This window comes from Rhipicephalus sanguineus, chromosome 11 (assembly GCF_013339695.2).
Source record: "Rhipicephalus sanguineus isolate Rsan-2018 chromosome 11, BIME_Rsan_1.4, whole genome shotgun sequence".
NCBI classification, from domain to species: Eukaryota; Metazoa; Arthropoda; class Arachnida; order Ixodida; family Ixodidae; genus Rhipicephalus; species Rhipicephalus sanguineus.
Window position 1 is genome coordinate 3,119,319 of NC_051186.1, and position 24,478 is coordinate 3,143,796.

The 24,478-nt window shown below is 49.6% G+C and overlaps 3 protein-coding genes across 3 annotated transcripts in view; 1 reads left to right on the forward strand and 2 right to left on the reverse strand.

Annotated features, from left to right (window-relative positions):
- Positions 1-5,435, reverse strand: part of LOC119374431 (endothelin-converting enzyme-like 1) — a 67,832-nt gene extending 62,397 nt beyond the window's left edge. Inside the window, exons 1-2 of the mRNA XM_049410833.1 lie at positions 5,400-5,435; positions 1,149-2,393 (exon numbers count right to left, since the gene is read on the reverse strand). Coding sequence (XP_049266790.1) covers positions 1,149-2,393; positions 5,400-5,435 — 1,281 coding nt within the window. The remainder of the gene's footprint in view (positions 1-1,148; positions 2,394-5,399) is intronic.
- Positions 1-24,478, reverse strand: part of LOC119374216 (uncharacterized) — a 150,193-nt gene that overhangs the window by 74,805 nt on the left and 50,910 nt on the right. The window lies entirely within an intron of this gene.
- Positions 13,843-23,740, forward strand: LOC125756315 (uncharacterized). The gene is made up of 3 exons (XM_049410834.1): positions 13,843-14,504; positions 14,572-14,889; positions 23,437-23,740. Exons 1-3 carry the CDS (start codon positions 13,843-13,845, stop codon positions 23,738-23,740), a joined length of 1,284 nt encoding a protein of 427 aa, XP_049266791.1.

The following is a 24,478-nucleotide window of genomic DNA, read 5'->3' on the forward strand; positions in this document are numbered from 1 at the left end:
GCAAAAATAAATGCTAGAGAGAAAGTAAATTTCGTTCGTAAAAATCCTAGATAAACAAGCACCAAGGTTGGGGCAAGTAGCGTAGAATGACCCATATAGCTCACCGTTAAACACCGGTATGCAAATATAAACGTCAAAAGCGTAAGAAGTCAATCAGGCTTAACTACTACGATCATCGTACAATTACGTGTGTTTTCCAAATTTAGCCTTTAGTTGAGCGCAACATTCAGACAATAATAACCACTGATTATTTTTATAGGCAACGTGTGACCCTTTACGAACAAACCACGAATATGAAGCGAAAACGACCATTAGCCCTAATGAGCAACCTATTGCTGCGCGTGTGGGTTTGTACATTGGAATGCTGCGGCGAACTCGGGCAAGGCCTTGACGGGTTCGTTGCAGCGATGGCTCGCGTCCCCGTACAACACGTCCACGTAGTTGCCGCTGGAGCACAGCGCATAGCACGACGCCACGAAAAAAAGTCTGTCTTGCGCAAGGCTCGACTCTGTCGAGTATGCGCTGCTTGGGTGTCGGGCAGCGCTAAGCCTGTAGGCAGCCAGACTGGCTAGCAGAGCCTTCGAGTCCACAAGGTAAGGCGACCAGTCCACTGCCGCACTGGAACGGCTGTTGATTTGCGAAACGTAATCTTTGCGACTAATGTGATCGCCGAAGGGGTTCACGTAGTACAGATGATTGTAGTATAGTCCCCTCAGCACCTCGTCAGCAATAAGCCGTCCGGTACCACCGTAGTTTATGGCCGTCGGAAAGTCCGGGTGGAACAGCGGAAACACAAAGTAGTCTTCGGCGACAGTGAGGGTGCCGTGGAAGCTCCATCGGTGGCTAAAAAAGGAACCTGGCTTGAGAACGTTGGTCATGTCTTGTTCCAGCAGTCGCCAGCGCCCCTTAATCAGCTTCAACCAGTCGACGAAGAATCGAGCTCCGTGCGTTGGCTCTGGCAGCGTGATCGCCAAGAAGCTGTCGTTGGTGCGTAGTAAAGCGGCACTCGGGGCCTGAAGATGCAGCAACGTGTTCTTGTGGCGCGCCAGGACGCCAGCGAGGATGTCTTGTACGTCGCGAGTGACGTCCACCACACCACGACGCTCCGGAAACAAACTCAGCCATTCAGTGCCCACAGCGCTTTCTACCTGCATCAGGCAACGATGCCAGTGTGCCGACGGAGGCAGGCTGGCAAGCTCCAGCGTTACATCCGCGATCTCTCGGCTCGCCATCCAGCCCAAGTCTTGAGCAACCCGAAGCCCTAAGCTGAGCGTGAGTGCCTCTCGCACGTTGGATTTGAGTCCCAGGAGGTAGACGACGGACCGAAGCAGGCCGACATTTTCCACTTGCACTATGTCCTGTGCTGTGAAGCGGCGTGCCCAGATGAAGTACTCATTCAAGAGGAGCAACAGCCGTCCAGCAGCGATACCTGGAGTCGCCGTGGCTGTCAGGTTGCGTATCGACGTCCGGAGAATTCGCGAATCGGTTTCAGCCATGGCAGGGCCCAGCACTTCTAACGTGAACCGGTCCACCGCTTCTATCTTGTCGGCGACTTCATCTCGGACTGCTTCGGAAACACCGAATATGTCCAACATGGCTCGCACGTACCTCCTGTACCGCAGAGAAGCTGCCGTGCCTGCCCGCTGGCCGGCGAAGGTCCGCATGGTGGCGATCCATGTACGGAAGGCAGCGCTGTGGCCAATTCTGAGTATGGGCTCCCCTGCCCTACCGCGAAAGGGAGCCAGCTCGAAGCTCACGTGGAACCACAGGTGCACGTTCCAGTTGCCGGACAGGTCCAGCAATATCTCTAGAAGATCCCAGCGAGATGTCTCTGGCCATGGAAGATGGCGTTCGGCCATGAACCGCTTCAAATCAGACAAGCTACTCTGCGACAGCTCCTTGCATGATTTTGCAAGGCCAGCCACCTTCTCCGCGACGCCCAACGCAGACGGCGCTGTAGACAGGCGGCCACCAATGTCTTCAGAGCTCCACTCGATGGCGCTGAACGCGCGCCGATACATCGCGGCTTCTGCGGCGTCCACGGCGGAAAGTGGATCCTGTTGGTGCTTCCAGCCGTCGCAGACGAACCGGTAGAAATTTTGGCACGGGTTTTGAGATCGGTTGATCGAGCGCTCGATGGCAGCCATGTACTTGTTGCATGCCACTTCTACGCATCCGGAAAAAAGCGGTAGATCGGCATGCTCCGCGTGAGGCGTCCGCTGGGAGCTGGCATGGAAAACACCTCTCTCAATTACGCGGATCCACATCGTCGCTCCCAAGTAAAGCACAAAGGCGACGACACTAATGATGGCCGTCGCATCTAGGATGACCTTGTGTGTGGGGTTCATGCGCCAGTTTGCTTGCATCACGACCACGTTGAGCCTGGCACGTTCCTGCGTATGCAAAAAGCGAAGTGCATTACTAATGCGATAGCAAACTTGTATATATTTAACATGAAAAAACCTAGTCGGCGTTGCCTTCTTGATTGCAGTTGTGAATCCTTGAAAGTGTAAACAATATTACTCGTGCATAGGAATTTTATTCCTTTAAGTAAACGTGGATAACATATGCAGGCAAGAAAAATTTCGCGTCAGTTACGCCCGGAAGGTGAGATATATCGGTGTTCTGAAGCATGTTTGGGCACTTTGGCGTAGCACTACACTTAATGTAGTTACTGGCTACGTTAACCAACAACAAATAAGCTAAGACAACTTGCACATGCAGGCTGCTAATAGAGCAGCGCAAACGTGCACAGACGTGGCTTCTGCCTATTCTCACGGCTCTGTCTATTCTCTTTTGTTTGGGTTGGAGTAGATGTCACGAAACATGTACAGCCGTCAGCGCGCTTGCCTCAAACGTTCCGCAACGTAGCCTGAAACGGTTTGATTGAGGCCAGCGCCGCGTAGCTTTGGGTTCTGCGGCCTACATGTTACTAATACATAATATCCAAGCATACCGTGGCATTATCTCGGCAACAGCACATATCACCTCGCGGCTGGTATCAGTGAAACGAGTCGTTGTTACGTTATGGAACGTTCGTGTTAAGCGTGCTGACGGCTGTACATACACTAGCTAAGGAAATCAGTCGCAGCCTAGGAGAAGACAAGTCCACTCGTCAAAACGTTGGCTCTAGCGACATCCCGTGTTCACGAATTCCGATCTTTTCAAGCTTCCATTTTTCCCAGAACTGCTGGCTTTTTTTGGATATCCGCAATAGTGATTGATATAGGCTGCTGTCTTCGAAGTTGTCACTGTCCAAGAGACTGTCCGCGTGAAGGGCGTTGTAGATTGCAGATTTGTACAAAAAGAACAGCCGCACACACTTCGCTACGCATTCCCATAAAAAGTGCCACAGAGACAGTGTCATATATAGCACAGTCATGTAATCAATTATGAGAGTGACGGTTATTCTCTATGGTCCGCAAATAATGTTAGCGTAACGTAAACGTAAATAACGCTAACGAAACACGACAGGAACAAGATAATGAAGCTGTAAAGAAGAAACAAATGATGCATTGAGCCCACACGCGGCCCTTAATTTTTACTTCCAGAGTAGTTGAAATTCTGCGCCGGTACGCGTGGGCCGTTCGCTAGTCTTGTCTGTCTGCTTGCGGTGTTAAATACTCTGAAGTGTCAAGCGCGAAGGAAAATATGAGGACAAGGGCAGATAGGGACTAGCACTAGATAGCGCTTCTTTTTCTGCCCTTGCCCTCATTATCTTCACATTCACTTTTACTCTTAAAGCTAGCTCAAACCACCAGCTTTTTAAGCTGAATATTCGGTATAATTTAAAGTCAAGTAGCCGTAAAATCAGCCTCCTTATGGATAAGTTTTCCATACGGTATATCTACCCAATTCAAGGTTCTCGCTAAGTTCCTGCCAATTCTGCTTCGTCTACAGCCAGACAGGTAGCGAAAGGTGATCATTTTAACCCGACTAAGTAAAAATGCTTCCGACACATGGTTTCGGCTGTTCCCATTCAAGTGAAATTCATCTACATGCGGTCTAGAATGGCAGTGGCACTTTGGCGGTGAGGACACGGGGACGACATTGCCGCACCTTGGTCTGCTCCTGTTGCCTCGAACAGCAACTTCCCATCGCGCTAACTGTCCTGATCGCGGATCTACGGCGCTCTCAGAATCGCGAAAACGAGGATCGCGTAAGCAGCTCAATGGCCCGACTTGTGATGAACTTGCGTGTGGAGCACCTGTCCTGTTCGTGTAGACTCGGTTGTACACGCAGTACAGGGAAATAAGGATGTATAAGGAGCCAAGTGATGATTATCATGATATAGGATGTTTATTGGCGCAAGGGCCATTTGATGGTCCAAGAGCGCCAGGAGAGGATAACGAATGCCGAAAATGGTTATGTTAAGTGGCTGATAAGGGGCCTAAAATTCCGCGCGCTAAAGGCGGGAAGAACATGTAAGCATTAAAAATACGAGAATGACGTGAAATATGTGCATAGAGAATGAATGGCAAGTGGTAGTGATCATAAAACCATCGGTCAAAGGACAACAGTTTCTGTATCTTTAAACGGGTTCCGTCAAAATCTGGCGAGCGAGGACAGTCATAAAAATGCGCTTCAATGGACTTAACATTGTTTAGTTTAACTGAATGTGAATAGAAATATAACAACTTTGGCTGCAGGAGGCCTACGTGACCACGCCAACATGCTTATGTACAAACGGTTTTAGCTGCTATCTTGGTGTTCTAGTAGTGCCTCTTTTCTGGATGGCAAGCACGGCAATACATACTGTGGTGGTCGTCGCGGGGCTGTTTCAGTCTACAAGGCTTCTGTTAACCACTTCCTATCATCTCATCATGTTATCGCACGCGTGGAGCAACGCGTACACCTAAAACAATTCCTGGCGTGCTACCCTTGCACGGAACGTTAATGCCGCAACACAAGCGGTACGATTCACTGGCACAGCTACTAGATCCAAAGAATTCACCACTGTTCGGCGGGCTATTGCTTAGGCGTGTAAACTGGCTAGGTTTTGGACAAAACCGACAAATGTACTGCTGTACGACCACCCTACTTACTTCAGTTGCGTGGCCTTCATGAAAGTGTACGCGCCCAAGCAAGCTCAGAAGGCACCCACCTACTACAGCTAGGCCTGATGGACCGTACACGCTTGTGCGCACATTGAGCCGGTCATCCAGGTTCCCACCAGACGCGGCTACTTTGCGCAGTCAGTGCATCCATGCCTGCGCGCCAGCTGCTATTGTGGATTTGTGGATTTTTCCAGAACTCACTGCGCTGAGGCAGTTGGCTGCGTAGCGGGAAGGCAGAAGTCCCTGAAGAATCGAGCGCCGTGTTTGTGCCGTCGCCGCTGGCTGCCACATCCGCCATCGGCCTCGTATCCACCTCTGCCTGGTGCACTTCATGGAACTCACGCAACTCGAGGATCTCTCGGCTCGGCAGCCTGGCATGGCCCGTGATGAGCCTGGAACCGCGCTACTCGTTCCGCTCCGAACCCGACGAGCTCGAGCTGTTGCTGCTGTGCGGAGTGCTGGCCCCTGCGACGGCCGTTGCGGCGTCCATGGCCTCCACCTCGTATCTCGCACGTCGGAGTATTGTCTCAGGTACGAAGATGCCACTGACGGTTGTCGAGAGCGTCCAAACTAGGCCGTCGAGCGTCGGACTGTGGTCGGACAGCTCCTTTCGCTCTGTCGGACTGCTCGTGAAGAAGCCGCTCACGCGGAACGGCTCGTGAAAGACGCATACCCACTATGGAGATTTCCTGCATGATGAGGACAAAACGACTACAAAGAAGGACAAGCATGATGTCGAGCAAAACTCCTAGCCTGGGTGTGTGCCAGAGTTTCAAGGATCTACTCTACTCTACAGAATAGCAAGAATGGCAAGGTCACTTTCTGTTCGCTTCTAAGAAAAACAAAATCACTCCAGAAATGCTACTCAGAAAAATATGAACTAGACAGAAGTTCCGAGGAAGATTGACGCTTGAAGTGATCAGACATCGTTGAGCAGGAAATCTCGCTGGGGCAAAGCTGTGAGAGGTGGACTTTCTGCTTTTCAGGGCAGCGTCTGCATTCCGTAGGAGCGTGTTTACGTACGCTTTGCTTACTCTGCCTTTCTCCCATAAGTGGCGAAAGAGAAAGCAGGTGCGCAAAGGACGGAAAGGAAAAAAAGGGGAGTGAAGGGTTACTCAGAAATGGAAAGTTGCCGGGCCAAATGTTAATTCCAAGTTGTAAGGGTGGAACAGCGAAAAGGAGGAAAAAAATTGGCTGATCCCTCTGTCATAGGAATCGGAATAACATGAAAGTAAAGTGTGCCCTTCCAGAAGTAACTGAATGTTTACTGTACATTGATATAAGAGAGTTTGCACAATGTATATTTCTGTCTGGCAGGTACAGCACCGTTTAACGTGGATGCACCCACTTTGATGACTGGTGGTACAATTCCATCCCGACGACTAACGTCCATGTTAAATGATTAAACAAACCCTTGTCATAGCTGTAGTAGTTAACGGTGAAAACGTAATCAGAGAACGAGGTGTGATAGCCAGAAGAGCGTCGTATATTGGACGTAGAACTTGGTCGCCATCGCGCGGCCACAACAGAAGTTTTAGAATCTCAAATGTCAATTGAATGTTCTCCGGACCTGAATCAACAACCTCAGGTACATAATCTAATTGCTCTCTAATGTACGTTTTGCTTCCTAATGTATACATGGATAAAAAAGCATGGATCTTGAGAGTGCCCTCAGAGTAACTTCAAGCTATTTTTGTTAAATTACAGGCCCGTTGCCAGGAAGGTGGGGGTATCTTACTGAAAATTATGAAAATAGGTGTTTTCTCTAAAAAATTCAAGGCCTTCAGCAGATGGCTGTTATGTTTCATGAAACAGGTGCTCATGGGATTGTTCGGTGCTGATTTCGTCCATACTGTGTTTATACTAATGATTGGGTGCTTAAGGGTATGGCATGGTATTAATTGAATACATGTTATATTCATTGAATACGTGTTATACCATACCACATTATAAATTATATCATAATATGAATATATGGTAAGGTATACCATGCATTCATTCAAGATTTTAAAACTTTGCATGTGCTTATTTAAAAATGTTAACATAAATCCAGGGTTCAGCAGACAGGATCTTGAGCCCAAATACGAGGCACTTGAGGAGGAGCTGCCACGACTTCGTCGGCTTGCAGAAGGCGACAGCTCCTATTCTGTCCTCTTGAATGCCACGGTAAGTGAGTTAAAAAAGGTCACCACAAGCAGTGCTGCTTGCGCTGCAATACTCTCATTGATGGCTGCTTGTGTAGTAAGCAGGAGAAGAGGGAGGAAAATAAAGGTGCATCCAATAAGCCTAGCCAGGCGCCAAGAAGCCTGACCAGAGGTACATGCGCGTCCCTCGTGGACGGCCTACACGGGGTAAAACTAGAAAAACAAAACCTGCAGATTCTCTCAGCCAATACATAACATTGCATGTACCAGGGGCCCAGGAACCTACAGCACGTGGCAAGCAGTGGGTGCTGCTACGTGAGCATGTGAGGCGTGCTGTCCAAGGAGGACCGCGGACCATTGGTTTGGTTACAAGGCAAATTCAACGCTGCGGCATACTGCGAGTTAATCGAAAGCGCCGCCGCGCCCTATGCTCACGACTGGCAGTGCTGTGACGGTCTCTATTTCTTGCACACGATCGTAGTACCATCCACATGGCTAAATCAACAGCACGCTTGCTGGAACAGCTGGGAATCTTGCTTCTGGAGTGACCTCCACAAGCCACTGACATGAACATGTGCGAAAATATGCGGGGCGCAGCGAAGAGGGCGCTCCCGCTGAGGCCAGTTGAGCCTGGCTCTCTAGACTCGCTGTGGGCTGCCATAAAAAATGAATGGGAGCGCCTACGTGCAAGAGATCCTGCGACTCGACTCTTCGATAGTCTTCCCCGAGAAATGGGAACGGTTGTGGCCGCTGGAGGTCACTTCAAGTATTAAACTTCAGAGCAGACAAGTGTTCTCGCGGAAAACATCGCGCCTCATTTTAGGCAATGTCTCGCTGAAGAGCCTTATTGAACCCGATGCTTTGATGTTTTTTGTAGGTTTTTGCCGCCTTCTGGAATAAAGGCTTTTTTTTCAATTGGTCCTGTCCTTTATATTTATTTTACTACTTACAATTACTATTTATAGCAATTGAAGCCTTTATACTTAGGTGCATCTTTGTTTCCACGTATAATTATAATGCTACCAGCTTCGCGGTCGCGACATTACACAGCGGTTGATTGTGATGGTCGCGATCATGACCAGTCTTCTTTCTTTGCATTGTGCCCAGACGACGACGGCGCTACAATGCTGTAATAAACTAAAACGATGAAAGCACTAGGCACGCCCATGCCGGCAGCCGTCGCGGCTGGCTGCGATGTACCGCGATGCGCAGGTTTGCCGATCGAAGCCACGAGTGCATCTACCCCTAATCATGTGGTTGCAAGCTTCTCTCCGCAAACCACTGCTCGCGTTTCATTTGGCACTTATACTTTTTTTGCGAACTGTGCTACAAACTCTCCGTCACCTGAAGTATTTTAGTTTGTTTTCTTCTGGTTTTTTAAGTTTTCTTCCTTTCAAATATCAAAACTACAACAAGCGAAAATATCGCACTATAAGGGAATGGCGCAGTGCTGCCAAACCGGATGTGCGAGCCCGTCTATGCGGATGACTGGACGGCTCGCATTATACCATTTACACTCTAACGTTTTATTTTATCTTCATCTTTTGGTTATAGGCAAAGTATTACTATGCTTGTATATTGTGTACATTAGTGATTCCCATGATCGCGACGCTTGCACGTGATGTCATTACTCTTGTGTGCGTTTTATTCCTATGTACTCTTGTATTGGCCACTGTATTACTTTCTTGCATAATGTTTGTATAATGTTTGTATCTCTTCCACTCGTGTAATAACCCTCAAGGAGGGTTGACAGTATTCTGTAAATGAATAAATAGATAAATGAATAAATAAGTAAATAAATAAATAAATACGATCCTTAATGCTCGTGCCACACGCTTTGCGGTTCGCGTTTCATCGGACGCCGACTGAACAGGCACCAAAAGATAGCGATATCGTTAAGGTCGTACACCTAACAGAGTTATCGTTACCGAAAGTTAGCTTGTGCGTGCTTCTGGGCCGCAGTGAAGCCGTATGAATTAAATTAATATTGAGGCGAAACAAAGAGTAGATGTAGAAACGCAGCTTTATTCTTCATGTGAACTGAGAGCTGCGGAAGTTGGTAATCCACTACGACGAAAACTGGGCGAAAAAAAAACGAGAGGGGGGGGGACAAGGAAGGCATACGCACAAGCGCAGACTGGCAACTCAAACAATCGTACAGAGACATACGCGTACAGGTACAAGTGTGAAACTTGTCGTTATTTATTAGGCTGTTTATGTTTGCTTCTCCCAATAAAATTTCAGTGGTCATTCTGCGCTTGTGCCTTTCTTGTCCCCATGGCTCTCTCACAGTTTCCGTCATAATTTATTCTGTGGTCATTACACCAGTCTGTGTTTATACATAACCATCATGAAGAGGACATAAATGTGCAAAGAAGTGCTAAATTTAACTCTGCAAAGAAACCTATTGTTACAAGCAAGAAGTGCACCAAAAGGTTGAAAAACAGGCGAGCCTGAATGCTTCCGTTTACTTCCACAAGGGGTCTCGAGGCAGCACACCACCAAACGTTGTTTTTCTTTTCCACCTTTTGTCTGCATGTTCATTCGAGCTGTATGCGTCGTGCATTGCAACCGCTCGTGCAATTATGATGTGCAACACTGTACTACGGCCGCTACATAAAAAAAACCGTGACTGTACTAAGGACCCCAATTGCAACACATTCCGAAGCGCAATACACAGATAGGTGCGCGGCATGGGCTTAGGCACTTTACGCCTATACACAGCTACTGCTTAGTGCATGATCGTTTTTGTCCCTGCGACCACGTATGCAGGTTCAGAAATAACTAAAGCTATGTTGTTCTCTAATGTATGCTGATGTGCCTACTGATGTGGGCAACGAAGAAGCAGCCATAACACACCTGCATTAGCAGAACTTGCAAAGCTACAGCACAGGTGTTACAGCACAGGTAGTGAAAAGGCAAAACTGCATTTGAGATGTAAAACCATCTGCTATCACTCGATTTGCTGCTTGCAGTTTAGAATTTTTATTTACTAACATTTCTTTGAAAATTAACAGTATAGTTCCAGTGATCCCGCAAGAACTTCGCTCAACAGCATTTCTCTAAAATTTATCTGAAGTTAAGCAAGGTAAAAATGTATGTAATTGAACTGGTGAGCAGTGAACCACCCGGTGAAACTAAAATCGAGCTTAGTTTGGACGCCAGCAGATGTTCACAAGAGCATCACGTGCCACGCCTAATGAATTACCGATGAATGCTTGAAGAGATGCAAAATCTTTGAAGAGGGCGTTTCGTTGAAGCCAACGTTTCGACAAGTGGTATTGCCTTCTGTAGAGCAACTGATTTCCGCAGCTCTGTGTTTCCTTAGCTGTGTGTGTGAAATCAGCAACTGATTTTCATAGCTCCAGCGAAACCCAGTGTTCAAGGATTTTTCATCTCTTCAGGCTTCCATCACCTGCTTCACATCTACGTTATATGTTCAAGTGACACTTGTTCTTCGCCTAAAGCTGTTATGTAAATGTGAAAGTATGCACCTCTCTAAAATCATCGCGTACATTTGAACACCGCATTTCGACGCATCTTACACGGAGGACGAACTTAGGAGGGATTTCTGGGATGGACGACGAGTCCGGTGAATGTGTCGACGCAGCACAGTCGCCCCTAGCAAGGGTGGTCATCGAGGCGCACGCCTTGCATGGTTCGCGATGTTCCCTCTCGAAGCTCGCTGCCGATGTCGGGCCGCCATCGGCGTATCCAGGCGCTCTTGTGCACATTCTTGCACATGCACATGTAATGGACGTAAGCCGATCGAAGCCTCGGTAGTCTGACTTGTCGGTAGAAAAGTCCGTCATAGCGTACCTGTGAGGCACCGCAGTGAGCACGCACAGGTGGTTCAGGCTCCGCATTAGCGACAGAGCTACTGCAAAGAGGTGAGACAATGCTAGTTTGCAAGCCACAAGCATCAGAGAAGAGATCCGAGGGTAGGCTGAGAGGAGCCGGCAATGATGCGTCGAGCACTGCGTGAGTTCGTTATCATCAGAGCTGTCAGGGACAGGCACAGGCACATTTCCACAACTCGCAACCCAGCAGAAACGTCATGTTCGCGATCTTGGTAGTATCGTTGACGCTTAGTCAGTATAGCCTGATACAATAATGCGATGCCGCACCTCGTGAAGCCCAGGGGAAGGAGGCACACCACGTACGACGTAGCGACGCATCTGCGACCACTGGCCCTCACGTCCAGATGGTAAAGTGAGGTGCAGCTGTCGGTAAGAGACTCGAGGGAGTTGTCGTGGTTGGTTGCGCAATGTGCGAGTTCAAGCGCACTCAAATTATGCGACGTGGACCCCACGAGGTCGCAGACGTCGCAATCGACGGTGAAGTTAAATACGGTCAGGTTCAGTTTGCTGATTCGAGAGGCGCACGTTTTGATGGACTGCCGCATAAGGTCCATGTAGCCGCGGTGCACGATCAGAAGAAAAGAAATTGGCTGCGTGCCTCAGCGCAAGAGTGAGGAGCCCGATATTGTTCCGATGCTCCAAATACGCGGCGGCTGTTAGTAAGAGCGAGGCAGCTCGGGAGTCTGCGTACAAGTGGAGAGGGGCTTGCTCGAAACCACGTAGAATATGTTCTTGCTTCAACAGGTCGGGAAAAATGCCCGTGTTCCTACGTATTCAGGTTTCCACCGCACGGCGGCGTTGCCCCGTACTATGGTTTGGGCGCTAAGCATGCAAGGCGTCTTGTGCCGTCGATAAATGCGGGATTACTCTTTGCAGACAGCTCTCGTTTGCTTATCGCTTCTCGGCCTTTTGGCTAAGATCAAAGTGTAGGGTCAAGGAGGAGAAGTATGCCCCTTTACAGCAACATCTCCTCCGGCGGTTCCAGCGCGTCTCCTTCGAAGCCATCGTCGTCGGCTGCCTCGGCTCGTGGGATCCGGGCAACGACCGTGTCTGCCGCAGGTTGTGTTCCAAGAGCTACCTGCGGACAATGAAACGCCTTTGCGTCAGTGACACGGTCGCCGCCTCCACGAACATTTATCGTAGCCATATAGGTCTCTTGTAAATAGTTTTTATTCCGAGAAGCGATACCGCGGTTTTTAGTATTGTACACCTTTACAGTTTTACCGTTTTAATACTAACACCACTAACTATTTTTTAGCCCTTTTGTTCCCGGTTCTTATTATATATACTCTTATCTCGTTCTGTTTTGAGTTCCCAATGTAACCATTTATGATGTATTGTAAATAACATGAAAATAAAACCTTGTTCGCTGGTGAACATTTAAGTAGTCGGAAGTCAAAATGGAGGTATACTCACATAGAGGGTACGTGTTGAGGAGATGGGAATTCTCGGGCAAGCGTTTGTGCCCGTCAGTTCAGATTGCCCCTTGATGAAATTCGTGCACGTGTATGGGGCGGAATGTATCACCGCAGCAACGCAGAAATTTGCCCAAAAGTCTCGTGCTCTTGTCTGTAACGACCACCCCGATGAAGATGGCGCCAATCATGGGTCCGCAGCGAGGAACTGGACACGTGCCCCTTTCTACCAGAGGAAGTCGCAGCCAAGCTCCGGAGGTGCGAAAGTACAGCTCCTGGGAAGGACCGCCTGACCTACCACCACTGGAGGCAGGTGGACCCGGACGGGCGGTACCTGGCGGCGGTATTCAAAGTCTGCCTCCTATACCGCCGCACACCCCAGAGCTGGAAGTCGACGAAGACGATCCTGATCCACAAGAAGGGCGACCGCGAAGACCCCACAAACTGGCGATCGTTCGACCAAGGGCAATGGGTCGCCAAACTGTATGCCGGGTGTCTTACCTCCCGGCTGCAGCGGTGGTTGGGCGACCATGCGGTACTGTCCAGGTGTCAGAAGGGCTTTCTGCCGCACGATGGGGTGTTTGAACACGACTTCGTGCTGCAGGGACGCCTGGACGACGCCAGGACGGGAGGTGGGGAGCTGTGCGTGGGGCTCCTCGACTACGCAAACGCCTTTGGCTCGGTCGCCCATTAGGCCCTCGTCGATGCTGTCCGCGGCGCCGGCGCGGGGGATGCCTTCTCGGAGATCGTGGAGGAACTCTACCGCGCCAACATCACCTGCTTCGTGGCGGCTGCAGGCACCACGGAGCCAATTCCCGTCGGAGCCGGCCTAAGGCAGGGCTGTCCGTTGAGCGGCCTGCTGTTCAATTTGGTGGTGGACCCGGTCATCAGAGCGGTGTAGGGAGGCGATAAGCAGCACAACATCCTTGCTTACGCCGATGATCAGACACTGCTTGCCAAGGACCCCGCCACCTTGCAGCGCCGTCTCAACATGGTGACGGCTCTATCGGACCGGCTCGGGCTGCGACTTAAGCCCGCCAAGTGCCAAACCCTCCATCTGTCCGGGCGCTACCCTGTGGGCACACGGCCCACCACCTTCACCGTAGGGAGCGACCCGGTCCCGGCACTGGCGGACTTCGAGGGGCACCGGTCCCTGGGGCGACCTGTGGGGTTCAGGGTGCTACCGGACCAGACGACGGTCGACGGGGCCATCCATCTCGGCAGAAAGCTGCTCTCCTCTATGCTCACCCCGTGGCAGAGGCTGGACGCAATAAAACCTTTCTGTATCCAGCCCTCAACTTTGCCATGCGGGTGGGCCTCGCCAGCAAGGGAGAGTGGCATCGCTTAGGACGAGGAGCTTCGCCCGATGATCAAGAAGACCCTGTACGTGCCGGCCAGAGCGTCAAACGAGTACAGTGTACGGGAGCGCACATGCCGGCACTGCAGGGATTCCTCTTGCGGCGGAGCTCAGCGACATCTGCCGAGTGGACGGGGCCTTCAAGCTCCTGTCGTCGACCGATCCGAGGTCCGGGAGCGAGCGAGGGAGGGGCTCCACCGGGTGGTGTCGAGGCGGCTACGGGCGAGAGGCGGAGACGGAGGACATCGAGGCCTATCTCTCGGGCGACAGGGAGGGCGACTTCTGGCAGACTGCTACGCAACTCCAGTCTGGACGGAGGCCCGCAAGGCCTCCTGTCGCCTGACCTTCGCCTGGGAAATGTTCGAGCAGGGCGCCCGCATCACCTGCGGCGAGGCCTTGGTGTCAGCGCGGAACCGCAACAAGTTGGTGAAGACCCTCCGGGCCATCCTCAACCAGGGCCGGGACCGTTCTCTCCAGGACAAGCCGAACCAGGGCAAGGCGATGGCGTGCGTAGCGGCGGACCCCGCCAACTCACACTTCATGAGGTGCGGCCGCTACACCCGCTTCAAGGAGTGGCGCTTCATCCACCGGGCCCGGCTGAATCTCCTCCTCCCCCTCAACGGCACACGCACCTGGGTACCCGCAGCAGACAAACGGGGCCGACGTTGCGGGTACGGGGAGGAGACACTGCCGCACGTGCTTTGCCACTTCATGCGGCAGAGCCGGGCCATGACGGAGCGCCACAACGCCATCGTCGCGCCTCAAGAAGGCGGCCCTGGGACGGTTCACGGTCATCGGAGAGAACCAGCAGGTCGGGGTCCCCGGCCTGCGGCCCGACCTGGTCCCGGCCCGGGTAGAGGAGGCCCCGATCCTGGACGTCTGCTGTCCCTTCGACAACCGTATGCAGGCGTTCCAGGAGGCCCGGAGGGTCAAGGAGGAGAAGTATGTCCCTTTACAGCTGCATCTCCTGCGGCAGTTCGAGCGCGTCTCCGTCGAAGCCATCGTCGTCGGCTGCCTCGGCTCGTGGGATCCGGGCAACGACCGTGTCTGCCGCAGGTTGTGTTCCAAGAGCTACCTGCGGACAATGAAACGCCTTTGCGTCAGTGACACGGTCGCCGCCTCCACGAACATTTATCGTAGCCATATAGGTCTCTTGTAAATAGTTTTTATTCCGAGAAGCGATACCGCGGTTTTTAGTATTGTACACCTTTACAGTTTTACCGTTTTAATACTAACACCACTAACTGTATTTTTTAGCCCTTTTGTTCCCGGTTTTTATTGTATACACTTTTATCTCGTTCTGTTTTGAGTTTCCAATGTAACCATTTATGGTGTTCTGTAAATAACACGAAAATAAACCTTGTTCGCTGGTGAACATTTAAGTAGTCGGAAGTCAAAAGGGAGGTACACTCACATAGAGGGTACGTGTTGAGGAGATGGGAATTCTCGGGCAAGCGTTTGTGCCCGTCAGTTCAGATTGCCCCTTGATGAAATACGTGCACGTGTATGAGGCGCAATGTATCACCGCAGCAGCGCAGAAATTTGGCCAAAAGTCTCATGCTCTTGTCTGTGATGACCACCCCGATGAAGATGGCGCCAATCATGGGTCCCTCGGATTTGGGGAAGCCCATTATTAGCCCAGCGACGTTGGCGTTTAGCCCAAACTGGTAATACTTGTCGACGTGGAGTGACCATTGCAGCTTTGTGACGCTTGCCAGCCTCGTGGACAATAGGACGAGTAGTTCCGCGGTTTCTACGACGCAGTTCAGCTCTCGGATATCCACACAGAGCCCGGCACAGCCCAATATTCGGAGGACAGCGCAGGACAGTTTGAGAAGCGCAGCTCTTGCACGTGTACCGCGAGGGGCACGATCTTTCACCTGGTTCGAGATCTCGAGCTTCCTGAGGTGTTGCCTGCATCTCTGATCATCCGTTCGGCTGTTTCGGGACTGACGGTCAGACTCCGCGCACTCGTCGGACTGAACACAAAGGACACTTCATCTCGCGCGCCGCCTCGGCCATTTTCAAGCGATTCTTAATGGCCATATGGCGAAATATCTCCGTCCACACTTCAGGTAGGAAATGCCCGATAGAGTTTTCACAGGTCTGTGTAGCCTGTGACGCTTCTGATGACGACGATATTGGGTAGCGGTCCCGCACCTTGTATCCGGGCGCAGTGAACTGCACTGTCCTCGAAGGGATACTTTCTAGCGCAAACTATGCAAGAAAGACGCGAGAAAGATAGCGCTCGACCTTCCTGCTTTTTCATACTTATTTCTCGTGCCTTTCTTTAATAGTTTGCGCTAAAATGTACCCCTTTGATTTCAACCAACTCGCCCAGCAACAAGTCTTACTCTAGTGTCCTCGCTGGCGAGAGATCGTACTCCGCAGCTGCACTGACTACTCATTCTCCAATAACAGGAGTGTTCCCCGGAGCGCTAGGAATGCACAGAGTCCACGTGGAGGCAGCTGTGTAGAGATGGCACGGCTTTTTGACACGTCAACACCATGGGGAAAAATGGATGAACGCCCACGTCAGTCGAATCGCTCTGCCAAGTCTATTTCAGTGCTCGTTTCCTAAACCGCTACACGACGGTCACGCTACTCATTGCACCCGGTCTGTTTCATTTTTTTTGTCTTCCACTTGTGTGTGATGGGTTATTAGCGGGGGGAGGGTTATTTCTGCCGGCTCAGCCTGATTACAATGGGACTTCTAGAAGGCAGAAACAGCCAGTGCTGACCAAAGGGATCTGGGGACGGTTTTCTTGTCTCGGAATCTGCGAAAGCGCACGAGAAAATAAGCAAGTGAATAGACGGTGGCGAGGAAAGTCAAAATGCAAAAAAGAAAAGCGAAGGCACTTAAGTTTTGTTCGCGACAAAAACGGACGTGTTGTGGGTGCAGTAGATTTTTTTTATGATGGTGATGATATATAGTTATTAACAGCACAAGGTCCAGTGATGGCCAAAGAGCGCGAGGACGTGATCTGGTGCATGATCAATGACGGTGTAAGGTGGCTGTAGGAGGGCCTTAAATCCCGCGCACTAAGTGTGCGTAAAATACATATAAACGTTAAAACAATGAAAGTGACGAGAAATGAAAGCAATAGATTAAAAACTGTACCATGCAAGGTAGAAGTAATCATGAAAGCAAAGTAAGTATGCCTACCTCCAAATGCCACGACGTTGGATAATTTGTCATATTGGTCTCCGCTTGCCATCTTGGTGGCGCTGTATCCGCTGTCGATGGTTTCCGTGAGACATATAGAGACAAAGAAGGGTGAGATATTTGTTCCTTTCTTATCGGTGTTTTCGGAGTGAACCGCGTAGTGCGTATGAAAAAGTATTTTCTCTTCAGCATAAAACAGGCTGCATCGGTGCACCCCCGCTTATTGGGACGATCAAATAAAAATGGGACAGTGGTACCCATAAAGTAAATTTGTTCGACAGCCATGCCAGTCGCCCAACACCACGCCCCAACAAGGGGACGCAGCGAGACGCAGAGCAAATGCGGACGCCAGGTGTACATGACCGCTAAAGCAGATGTGGTTTACGCTAGGTCGGATAGCCAAACAAGGTTAGCTTTCGCCGTCAGGAAAACTAAAAGGAAATGGAAGAGAGAACAAAAAAAAAATAAAAGTCACAGAAAGCCAAAGATGTAAGGAGAAAGAGGAAAAAGCGACTGCCGATTTCCCATGGGTGGGTCAGCGCAGGGGTGCCGTTTACGTGAACCTAGGGCCAAATGGGCGTGTTCCCTCTGCCGGGGAGCCTTAAAGGTCCAGTCACCCAGCGTTGGCGCAACCCCCAGGGTCGGCTTTTTCTCGTACACAGCTAAGCCTCACACGGCGAGAGGTCGGAAGTGATCGAAACCCCCTCGCTGGCTCCGGTCCTCGGTGACACCGCTTCACGCAGGCGCCCCTATGGGGTATCGTTTCTTCTTTAATGTTGGGCCGTTAACTCATGTAACTTCGTTATCTACTCAGTTGCCCACGGAGGAAGCACACGTGAGTTCATTCAAAATAACAAAATATGGTATACAGTTGTATGAATTTTGGGAGAAACTATCGTAACCCAGCTCAGTGCTCAGCTAGAAGATGAAGCAGTAGGCATTAAAGAATTGAGTTGTCTGAACCTGTAATGTGGTGGTGTTACAGTATAGCCAGCAAACGAAGCAGTAAATCGATTTGACACGTAGAAGCATGTGCAGTTGCTAACCTTTTGTTGGAGTTGCGAAAAACTATTATTAGCCTATTCTTCAAGCGAGAGAGTGTATCTCCGGGGATAAGGGCAGTACTAGTTTAATAAAGGGAGACGTCACATATGGAACTGGATACAGAAATGGCAAAAAACGAAGTTGGCGGATTCAACAGCGAGCAGTTAGCATTTCAAGAAGCGAAAACCAGCTTCAGTTAGGCGTTCCTGCACATACTCGCAAGGCCTCGAATGTCCAACATTTATATAACGCTCAGCAAACCACCTACTTGAACTAGTTGTTACTGCATTATAATGTGGTTGCGCTGAGCGAAAGGCACGAAGGACAAATAACACAGAACGAGAAAGGTAGTACGCAATCTTTCAACGGTTTCAACGCGATCTTTGAAAAAGCACGCCAAAAATGGCAAAAGAACAGCGACTGATAACGACTGCAGTGAAACAGTGATTGCTTCCATGTGTATCATGTTGTGACGTAGTTCTTCGCTGTCATCGCTGTTTGGTGTATATTTTTGACGCGCGTTTCGAATATACAGTGGAAAGTTTGCGTACTACCTATCCAGTTCTCAGTGTTTTTTCGTTGTGCCTTTCGCTCAGCGAAATCACATTAAAACATTTTAATGATGGAGTACATTTTGTGCTTCACCAAAATTTCTATCACTTTCTTTCGCTTCCTCACCAATTTATTTCACTCTTTCATTCACTAGTTGCGCATATTACCTCTATGTATTCTCTGTCTATATTGCGTTTTATAATAATTCCAGCATTTATATTATACTTGTTAGGTATGTAACTGTGGAACGATTGCGTACATTTACACGTTACATTTCAGTGGTCCTTGCATGAAGGATATCTGAGGCGTCCGATGAATGGTTCAACGCAGGACAGTCAGTCGCCATGCGCAGTTCGGAATGTTCCCTCGAGGGGCTCGCTGCCGTCGTCCGGCTGCCATTGGCGTGTCCAGGTGCAGGTCTGCACGTTCTTGCACGCACATGTGTAAAGGACGTGAATACATCGAAGCATTGGTGATGTGGCTTCCAGGTCCAAGAAAAAGTCCTTAGCCCCAGCTTACTTATCAGAGAGCATAGAAAGCACGCATGGGTGGCGCATGCTCTTTATTGTGACAGCCGCTGAGAAGCCGGAGGACGGCATCACCTTGCGAGCCAGAAGAGTCAGAGTCAACAGCCGAGGGTTTGTTCAAAGCAGCTGGCAAATTGCCTTCGGGCATTGGGCGGGCTCCTGGTCGTTGAAGCTGTCGAGCCTGAAGCGAGGTTCTTGCACTCAGCAAGCAAACAGGAACAGCAAGTGCATGATCCTGGACGTGTTGCCGACACTCAGTCGACGCAGCCTGGTTTGCTTCTGGAGTAGGCCAAAGATTCGCCTGATGAAAGGGAGGGGATGTCACGCCTTGCACGATGGAGTGGCGCGGCATCTAAAGGCGCTGGACGTCACGTCCAAATGTTCCAGCAAGGCGCCGCCGCCCGCCAGGTACTCGAAGGCGTTTGCGTGGTTAGCCCTGCAAGGTGGGAGTGCTAGCGTGCGCAGCTTGGTCACCGTCGACGCTACGATGACGGAGGTTCAATTCGGTGATGTGGGAGACGCACGTTCCTGAGAACTGCCGCATCGGGTTGTTTGTAGCAGTGGTGTGCCCGGTTGGAGATGGGGAGATCCCCGCTCCTGTCTGCTCCCTAAAGCGCAGCGGTCAGGCGTGTGATGTCACTCCAGAGCGCTAATTTGGCACTGACTGATGAAGAAGGACGTAACTCAGGAGTTGGCCTTCAAGTAAACGGTAATTTCCTTAAAACACCGCAGAACTTGCTTTTGCGTAGGCACGACGGCTAACCTTATTTTGGTGAATGTACCGGCGCAATGAAAAAAAACATTAGCACAAGTGAGCGGTGGCCGTAGCGTCAAAATTGCAGCACGCGCCGCTGTTGCCGAAGGCGCCGGTAGCGTGAGTACGAAGCACATTCCATTTTCCAATGCAGGGGTGGACGGCAGAAAGGAGCCCCTCTTGCTGCTGGCCCATCCGAAAGCTCACATCGTAACTCTTTCGTGACCGCACCTGTAGAATTTTGCCACGGTCACGAAAGAGTCAAATAAACGCTTGTGTATTCCTTATCGTCAGACTTCGCTATGCACATGATTTTCTTCCCACTTTTTTTCCGCTGGAGTTGCGAGCAACCGCATCTTTATCGCAGTTGCCCCGAAAAAGCTGTTTGTTAGAGTGCTTTCCGCCGGCCACCCCTGCTTTGGAAAATGGAATGTGCTTGACACTATCGCTGCCGGCGTGCTCAGGAAGAAGAGTGCCGCGTGTTGCAATTTTTCCGTTACGGCAACCGGTCACTTGTGGTAATCTATGTACCTGTAGGTTTGAACCGCAATTCAACGTTTTACAGCATTGCACTTGGGCTTGTGCAAGGCGGCTTGTGTGACGACCTATCCGGGATTCTACTTTCAGAGATAGGTCCACATCGGAGCTGCACTTTATACCTCTCGTGGGTGATCTGACCACCCTAATCTTACCTAGGGCAGGTTCCCTCAAGCTAGGAACTCTGGGGCACGTTTCGGTGCTCGACAATTTAGAGTCCTTTGAGATTAGCCTGTAGCTCCAGGAAAAGCAACCTACCAAAGCGAATCAAGATCTGCATCAAGAGAAACTTGGTCTTGTACGTAACGCCCAATTCAAGGTACTATCGTGAGCACTGCGACAGGGGACACGCGAGCGCGAAGCGAATAGCCTCATACCCAAATTCCACCGACACTCGGATGGCGACCTAAAAAAAAAAAGTAAAGCGGTAAGGATGACGCTTTTCTGCGAACTGATGTCATTCCCTCCACGCGTCCGTTTTACAACGCGCGAAATTTGACACATGCCTGGCTTACGCTCGCGAGTGGCCCGTGATTCGCAATCAGCTGCCGTTTTTTTTATCAGCAATAAAGTGTGTCCAGATACGATCGAACGCAAGGTCCCGGTCACCGTTCAAGATTTTGATCAAATTTAATGTCGGCTTACACTCTAAGACAAAATCGAGTATTTGGGGAGTATTTCTGCCACACAACAATAATCGTCATCTGGCTTGCTCGCGTTTCCTTTCTTGAAAACCCAGCTCTCGTCACTCTCCTGTCAAGAATGCTATGTCACGCTGATAACGCGCGCGCCGTTCGTGACCGGGAAGTGCCACGACCGCGGTGATAATGCGAGGAAAGCACGCGAGGTGGATGACGATTTTTGTTGTGTGGCAGAAACACTCCCAAAATACTCGATTTTGGCTTAGAGTGTAGGCATTAGACCCACACCAATAGTTCCGAAGCTCGTTTTGTGAAAAATTTTGTTCTGGAGAAAAAAATGTAAATTCTGGCAAAAAAAAAAAAAAACGTTTTCGCCCATATCTCAAGTTTTGATTTTTGAGAGCACCTAGTGAAAAAAAAAAGTTGCGCCTCTCGGTCACAATATATATTCCCTTCAAAGCAAAAGTGAAAGAAATGTTATTAGGTTATAAGCCCATTACTTCTCTTACTGTCGAAGCACTTCTGACGAAAAAAAAAATTACAAACATAGCCAGTTGCACAAAATGGCTGTATTTCAGGAAGTTATTGCTGCAAACAAGTTAAACTGAGGATAATAAAAATCGGTACATACTCACTTTGATATTCTCGATCTTTTAAAATAATTTCCGTGGTTTTAACGCGCCCCATTTCACTATTCTGCTGAAACGGAAGTGGCTTACGAAAAACACCGAAGTTTGACGTGTCCTCAAAAAGGCCACTTAATTTTTTTTAAATATCTGTGATTGAATTCAAGGACGTAATCTACCATTCTGCGTAAAAAACTTTGCATTATTTTGGTTACTTTCAAGTTACAATGCTGACAAGTTATAAGAAGTTATCATCTCGTCCGTCCTCTGAGCGTAGTTTGGCGCGCAAGCGGAGCTCGTCCGCAGTCGAAGCGGCACTCATCTAATGTGAGCGCCTGCAGCATCGAGCGGCCGCTGCTGCGGGTTTGTCAAGCGGCTGATCGCAAGACAAAACTTGCTGAACCGTGAAACATGGCGGCGAATTTGGTCGTGTGGAGCTGGTCTTTATGTCGCGTAAAATTGTTTCGAACAAGTTATGTTCGACTTTCAGCACATAACGAACGGCGCGTGCCGCTAGGTTAACTTGATCACAAGCGACGCATTGTAACTTGTTAGCAACCAAATAGAGCAACGTTATTTTTTTTACGCAGAATGGTAGATTACGTCTTTAACTGCAATCAGAGAGATTTAAAAAAAAAATAAAAGTGAGTTTTTTGAGAAAACTATTTTGAATCATCGGTGTTTTTCGTAAGACACTTACGTTTCAGCAGAATAATGGAGTGTAACGGGGCGCGATAAAACCACGGAAATTATTTTAAAAGAGCGAAAATATGAAATTAATATGTACCGATTTTTATTATCCTCAGTTTAACTTGTCTGCAGCAATAAATTCCTGAAATACGAGCATTTTGTGCAATTGTGTATGTTTGCAATTTTTTTCGTCAAATGTGCTTCGACAGGTAAGAGACGTAATGGACTCGTAACCTAATAACATTTTATGTCACTTTTCCTTTGGAGGGAATGAATAATGTGACCAAGAGGTGCACCGTTTTTTTTGCCCTGGGTGCGCCCAAAATTCAGGAATCGCGAAATTGACGGAAAGGAGGGTTTTGCCGCAATATATATACATATATTATTGGCCTGACTAATATAATATATATATATATATATATATATATATATATATATATATATATATATATATATATATATATATAGTCTGGCCAACAATATTTTTTTGCACGAAACTAACTTCGAAACCATTGTTCTACGTTTAATGCCTAGGCCTACAGCAAATTTAATCAAAATCAGGAATCGTGGCAGGGACTGCACACACCCAATACCGAGGCGGGCGCGTCGACAATTCCCGGTACCGCGACGCCCTTTCCGCCGCGTTTCTATTTGGGACTCGTTCGCGCTTTCCCCTCTCATAATACTCACAATAACACATCGTGACAACGCTGGGCAGCTCAGGCTTTGGGGAAGTCACGGATAGCTGCAGTGGCGTTGTCGTGCACCCAAGCTGGTAGTACTTCTCATAGTCGAGTGGTCATTCCAGCTTTGTGACGCAAGTAAGCTCCCAGACACAGCAGCACGAAGAAATCGGCAGGTTTCGACGACGCAGTCCCCTCCGTCCTCACCACCAGAAATATGTACTCAGTAGTCCTCAATGTAATAGGAAGTGAAAGACAGCTAAGCAGAAACCACTCATTTCATGTGTGATACAACATTCTTTCAATGATTGAAGTAAGGCATGATTCAGCTCAAAGTACTGAACCTTGTCAACGAGCAACTTCGCACTCGTATCCGACTGCAGCTTTCTCGTGGCATCGACGTTGCACAAGCTTCGCTCGCTGACGCTCCCGCCATGCGGCGCGACGCTCGCAAACTCCCTGGAGCACTTGGTGCGTGGGTGTGAGCTGCTCCAAATCTTTCGAAGTCAGGTCCACCCCAACCGAAGACAGGGCAGCGCCATGCGAGGCTTGCCTGGCATCCCTGTTCACAGCGAGCTGCTTCGAGATTCTCCAAAGGGAAACCAGATTGAGAAGACTGCGTATCGACGAGTCCGCCTGGATCCAGAACCTCTGGTTCCTGTGAGATGCCGCGTGGAAGAACTGTGACTGAGCTTAGACGCCATGCATGGCGGGGTGCTAGGGCCATGTACGAAGGACCTCGGCCGGCTCATTGGAGCCAACCCTCGGTTATCTTTTTCGCACCGTTCACCCGCAAGCCGTCTTGCGGCAGAACAGTGTTCCGCCCAGGTAAAGAGTCTGTCGAAAGTGCACAGCCTGCGTCACGAGTACACGGTGACTAGCACGATCGCTCGCTCAGGGGCGGTCATGGACTTCTTCTGGTATCTCGAGAGCCGCTTACCGAAGCTGCTGAGTGCTCACGTGCACAACGGGACCGTGTGGTGCGCTCTGGACTCCTGCACCTGGATGCGTCGGCGCCGGCCTGATTTCTCAACCGGGTCGCGTGCTCTATTGCTACCGTGGTATCGTCATGTACAACACCCTGGTTGCGCCGCCTCTGCTGCGTGCGCAGTTTCACCGGACTGGTCCGACCAGTGCGACCGTGCAAGGAACACTCAAATATGATGAGATAATATGCGCAATCCTTTGACATTACATAACAATTATTAGACATCAAAACTTTATATTCATAGAAAATACATAGACGTTTTGCTTAGGTACACTTGACTGTGTCGCAAAATGCATTTCGTGAAAAAAGGGGGAAGCAAAGTTGGCGCTTCACTTTCTTTTCTTCTCTTTTCATCCACCTTTTTTGTTTATGTTTATGTGCACATTGGGACAAACCGTCGCTTCCTATGCGGTGGCTGCACACATGTGTGAGATCCA

Bases quoted from the DNA above. Each gene is read 5' to 3' on its own strand.
- LOC125756315 (XM_049410834.1), top strand. From the start codon at position 13,843: ATGATCAAGAAGACCCTGTACGTGCCGGCCAGAGCGTCAAACGAGTAC. The intron at 14,505-14,571 runs GTACGGGGAGGA...GCCATGACGGAG, and splicing joins AAACGGGGCCGACGTTGCGG to CGCCACAACGCCATCGTCGC. The intron at 14,890-23,436 runs GTTGTGTTCCAA...ATCCGACTGCAG, and splicing joins AACGACCGTGTCTGCCGCAG to CTTTCTCGTGGCATCGACGT.